Genomic DNA, 5,466 nt, shown 5'->3' with positions numbered 1-5,466 from the left:
CACACACCTGGTTCAACACGGAAATGATTCTCATGGACCAACAGACCACACTTCCCCCTGCGCTGCCACGTGGAAGACTCATTTCTGCTGTCATCATGGCCTGAATTGATTCAATCTGTCAAAGGTTTTCAGGAAGATTAAAGGATCACATGCTCTACTCTATAGCAACTACTCCCTCACAGATACTCAAGCTGATCTATCTGCTTATTTATCTACATGGACATTTATCTACTTTAATATTTATTTATCTATTTATATTTACTTAAATTATTTTGTTCATATAATATTATGTATGTATGCTTAAGGGAAAATACATATTTTATATTTAGTCAGCTTATAATTTTTCTTATTCATTAAATTTTTACTATTAAAAAACACCCTTTGCTTTTTTCTTTAAAAAAGAAACACCAAGCTGAATTGCACAACTTGATTAAAGAATTTATTTTACAAGTCCTTGACCCATTTTTTTATATGCAGATTAGAATGAAGAATACACTTCCTTTAGCCAGGTTGCGTGTTGCCCTCAAGACCTAGATATAAACATAACTAATTCAATCATTTTTGTTACTTTGATTTTTTAAAGGAAATTATATCAAATCAATAATCAGTTAATTCATATTAAAATGTTAACTATTTTAAAAATAGTACTAATTAGTAGCAGAAATGAATATCAGTTAGGTTGAGTTCCACAATAAAAGGGAGAAAATTGGAATACTGCCAGTAGAATATGGACCAAGCTGTGGAGGATATAAAAAGTTAGCTACTATAGGTAATTAGTAAACATATCAGTGCAAATGTCCATTGGATATTGGAGATGGCAATTTACAAGCAATTCCATTAAATAGAAAGCATGGAACAGAAAAACTGCTCAAATCGGAAAAGAGTATAAAATGAGAAAAGGACTTAAAATTGAGCCCTATGACCTCAACCTTAAAAGGGAGGGAACACCACAAAGGATTCTTCTCAAATGAAAGAATACTGGCAACATGACTGCCAGGAGTTCAGTTTTTCGGGTGGACGTACTGAGGATTCTAGCCAAGAGGAGAGAGTCTATGTAGCTCTGAGGAACTGCTTCAAGGTTTTAGAGGGGTCAGTATATAAATGTGAGTGTGGTAAAGGGGTTACACGCCATCACTTGGTAGAAGGTGGCTGAGAGTCAGCAGGAACAGGCATCTCCATGAATGATTGTAGTGCTCTTCTACCTATGAGAAGTTGCAAAAACGGTTCATAACTTTTTCTCAGGAAAATTACCTAACTCTCTGCTGGTCTGTTGCGTTAGTTTCCCAGAGCACAGACTGCCTCTTTCCTGATCTCCACCCTGAACTTCTATCAGAGCCTGCTGGAGGCCAGGGAACACAATGGGTAAAGAACACAATGGGTATAGAACAAGATGCCAAGTGACGTTTTAGCTGTCATCTTAAAGGAGAAAAGTCAGGGTTCATGTGGCTGGAAATTGATGCTCTTCTTTTGTTCTTAAACTCACAAGAAAAGTCAAGAATTTAAAATACAAAGATCCCAGGGGTCAGCCCTTATAGGGTTAATAAAGTGATTTTACTATATCTCATTGAAGAAATCACTCATAAAATCTTAGATTTACCACCTCATGGCTTGCGGGACGTCATTTTTCATACCAGGGACTGAATCCAGGAAACAGTGTGAAAGGGCCAGATCCTCACCTGTAGCAAAGTCCCACTCATTTACTTATTTTTTTCAATTAGCAGAAAAATCTATTCCCCTCTAACTACTCAATAGCAATTTTGTCTGTTTTGATTAGACCTTAAAGAGATTTCTCTAGATTTAAGACCACCTCCCTTATTGCCCTACAAAGCCATTTAGCATTTGCAGGGGATTTAAGGGCTTTTGTCATCTCATTCTCCTCCTTCAACTTATTTTGTTGGTTTCCCAGTATCATGTTCATGTGAACCCTTCACTCTTTTAATGGGCTTGTTCAGACAAATCATTGTAAAGCTCCTTAGGTGTACCTTTGTATTTGGTACATTGGGAATAGGAATAGTTCAATGCTCTAGATTGACATTTCTCACCAGTTGTATAAATGGTGTGATCCAAATAGGGTTAATGAGAGAACTGAGTTAATATTTTAAAGAGCTTAAAATGGCGAGTCCATCAGTGGCAAACAAACTTCAGTTATTACTTTTTAATATTATGATTACTATTACCCAAATTAACATAATGATCTTTGGAATTACCTGATTCCCTTTTATTTAATTCTAGCTTTCACAAAGCATCTTCTCATTGTTGAGCGGATCTATCACCAGGACAGACGCTCAGCAAGGCTGGTCCCCACGATTCTGCCAGAGAGGGTTAGTGTTCACCAGCTGAGGCTCTGCTTCTCAGTTCCTTGTGAGCTGATGGCTGTGACTTCTTCCTTCTCTCCTGAAACTGATCTTACATGGATTAAATGAAAGAAAAATGAGGCCACTGCTCTTGCAAAGCAAAGGGCAGTAAACCGACCCAGAACTTTTCCTTCATTGAGTTTTTGGCAGACGCAGCTCTGTCCCAGCCTTTCTGTTGTTCATACTGGCCTCATCCTTCCCCTCTGCCTCAGCATGTCCCCAGCTGTGCTGCACTGAAGTTTGCTAACTCAGAATACGTCATTGTGTCAGGGGAAAGCCACTTCCCTTTTTTCATATTCATGACATTCAGATTGACATTGGTTTTCTTTTGGTCTACATTGGTTTTCTCATCTCGAATTTTACTTTCTAGGAAAGGTACAAAGAAAAACAAAAAAATCTAAAGCCTTGAAAATGATAGAGTACAGCCCCTCTGGCTTTCTTTACTTCCTTTTATTTTTCTCACCTCATCATGAATTAGGACTAGAGCAGGAGCAGTGAGACTAGTCTTGTCCAGTATGTCAATATAAATTAAAACAACTTCAACTGAAGAATCACCCACAAGCAAAGAAAGAAGGCTATTTCCCTCGACTGAGTAGCGTGAGTCTCACTGCCCTGCATTCTCAGAGGAAGACAGAGACACAGGAACAAAGGAGCCCAGTGGAATCAACTGACTGAAGGAGCAACTGAAGCTCACTGGGTTCTGTGACATAAACTTCTGATGAGAGACAGCAACACCACTGAATCTCATTCCTCCAACTCAGAAACTCTGAACATCACACGTGTTCAAAAAATTAAGAGAGTAGAATGATAAAATCTATCCTTGGTAAAATGAAAATTCTCTCTCTACTAAAGGTAAAATAATGGCAGTTGGATAATTCCTCTGTCTACTTGCACAAGTGCACCCTATTCTCAGCATGTGGGCAATACTGACACTTAGGACACTTGGGGATATGGGCCAGGAGAAGAGGGGTCACCACTGGGAACTCAGGTCCTTCACACAAACATTCCAGAGGAGAAGGTGGGGGTTTAGGAAGACCATCTATTTTCCAACAAGTAAACAAGCCCTCCACAGAAAGGAGATTTTTCACATCCTCAGGCTGTGGTGAGCCTGTCTGCAGGGAGGGAGTCCAGCAGGTGAGCACGGGGACTCTGTCACCCAGAGGACAGGGGGTGGCGCCATGTGATATCCCTGTGAGTGAGGTGCTGCTGGGGAAATACAACCATCCTGGAATTAGTCTCCTCACCCATGTTCCCTGACAAGAACCAGGATTCTTCTGCGGGTATTGGCCCAGCCAGTGAAGGACAATAGGTCTCCAGTATGAAAATGGTGGAAAGAAAGCGTCATGTCTGCAATAGTCCTGACTCCATGGTTCCCTGAAGCACAACCACATGGACCTGCAGGAACGTGTACTAGAAGGAAGAGAAACATAGGAGAAGCTCATGGACTCATAATATTCAGAATCTTCTCTAAATCAAACACTAAAGACAAACATCATTTATTTCAAAGAGCTTAATTACCAGAGGGAACTGGTAAATACTTTATAAATACAGAAATATAGAGCTGAGGGAGACTGGTTTCCTATGTAAAGTAAGAGGGAAAAGTAGAGCCTAAGATCAGGGCTGCAGATGTGTTTATGGACAAGAGGAGAACAGCATGAGAGACAAAAAGCAATAATGTGTGTAATTACACATATACATCACTCCTGAGTTAAGAAAAAGACCTTTCTCATATGATTGATAAATATCCATTTGGATGGGCACATAGGAAGTTATTGGGAAATACACAAAATTAATAGTTTAGATTGATGACATTTTCCTTGATCATATTGTGAATACATAAATGAAAATCAAAAAAGGAACTAAAAGTGTAGAGAAATGACTAGAAAATGAAAACTACCATGTTCCCTATTTAATGGCCTCACTTAGAAAGCATGGCATCAGAGAACCTACCTCAAGGTTCCCCCAGACGCCGTCTCAGCCAGCCCAGCAGCAGCCGCATCTTCCCCATGGCCTTCGTGCTCTCTCTACTCATGGCCCTGGTGCTGGTCAGCTACAGCCTGGGAGGATCCCTCGGCTGTGACCTGTCTCAGAACCACATGCTGATTGGCAGCCAGAACCTCAGGCTCCTGGGCCAAATGAGGAGACTCTCCCCTCGCTTCTGTCTGCAGGACAGAAAAGACTTCGCTTTCCCCCAGGCTATGGTGGAGGGCGGCCAGCTCCAGGAGGCCCAGGCCATCTCTGTGCTCCACGAGATGCTCCAGCAGAGCTTCAACCTCTTCCACACAGAGCGCTCCTCTGCTGCCTGGGACACCACCCTCCTGGAGCAGCTCCGCACTGGACTCCATCAGCAGCTGGACGACCTGGACGCCTGCCTGGGGCAGGTGATGGGAGAGGAAGACTCTGGCCTGAGAAGGACGGGCCCCACCCTGGCCGTGAAGAGGTACTTCCAGGGCATCCGTGTCTACCTGCAAGAGAAGGAATACAGCGACTGCGCCTGGGAAATCCTCAGAGTGGAGATGATGAAAGCCCTCTCGTCATCAGCCAGCTTGCAAGAAAGGTTAAGAAAGATGGGTGGAGACCTGAACTCACCTTGAAATGACTCTCACTCACTAAGATCTCACATCAGCCTTGCACACTCACCTGTGGTCATTTCAGAAGTTTCTGATTTCTGCTTTAGCCACAAAATTTACTGAATTACTTAAGCATATATTTTGTAGTATTAAGCAAGGATGTTAAAAACTTAGCTCTAGGGTCATTAGTCCTTAAGCAATTATTTCCCTGAGTTATTTATTATTTATACTTGTTCTTGTCATATTTACATTTTCATATAATGATATTTGCCTTCACATTGTATTAAGATTTAGGAAATATGTTCAGCTTTCCATTTCATTAAATATGATTTTTTATTTATTAAATTCTTATCAAACTTTTAGTTTTCTTTTTGTGTGTGTGAGATCAAATTTATTCTGCTCTCTTTTAGTGGATGGCATTTCCAAACATATTTTTACTGAATGATTGAATAAACCCAAAAATGAACTAATCCAGCAATGAGTATTTAAGTAGAAAATCCTGTGTTTTGATGAAAGAAATCTCCACAGGCGAAGATCTCCAC

At 40.8% G+C, this 5,466-nt stretch overlaps 1 protein-coding gene across 1 annotated transcript; it reads left to right on the top strand.

Annotated features, from left to right (window-relative positions):
• Nucleotides 1-4,285: 4,285 nt before the first annotated feature.
• Nucleotides 4,286-4,948, top strand: LOC128052311 (interferon tau-like). The gene has a single exon (XM_052644823.1). It carries the CDS (start codon nucleotides 4,286-4,288, stop codon nucleotides 4,946-4,948), a length of 663 nt encoding a protein of 220 aa, XP_052500783.1.
• Nucleotides 4,949-5,466: the final 518 nt, after the last annotated feature.

The sequence above is a fragment of the Budorcas taxicolor genome, chromosome 8, assembly GCF_023091745.1.
Source record: "Budorcas taxicolor isolate Tak-1 chromosome 8, Takin1.1, whole genome shotgun sequence".
NCBI classification, from domain to species: Eukaryota; Metazoa; Chordata; class Mammalia; order Artiodactyla; family Bovidae; genus Budorcas; species Budorcas taxicolor.
This window is presented reverse-complemented; position numbering and strand designations above follow the sequence as displayed.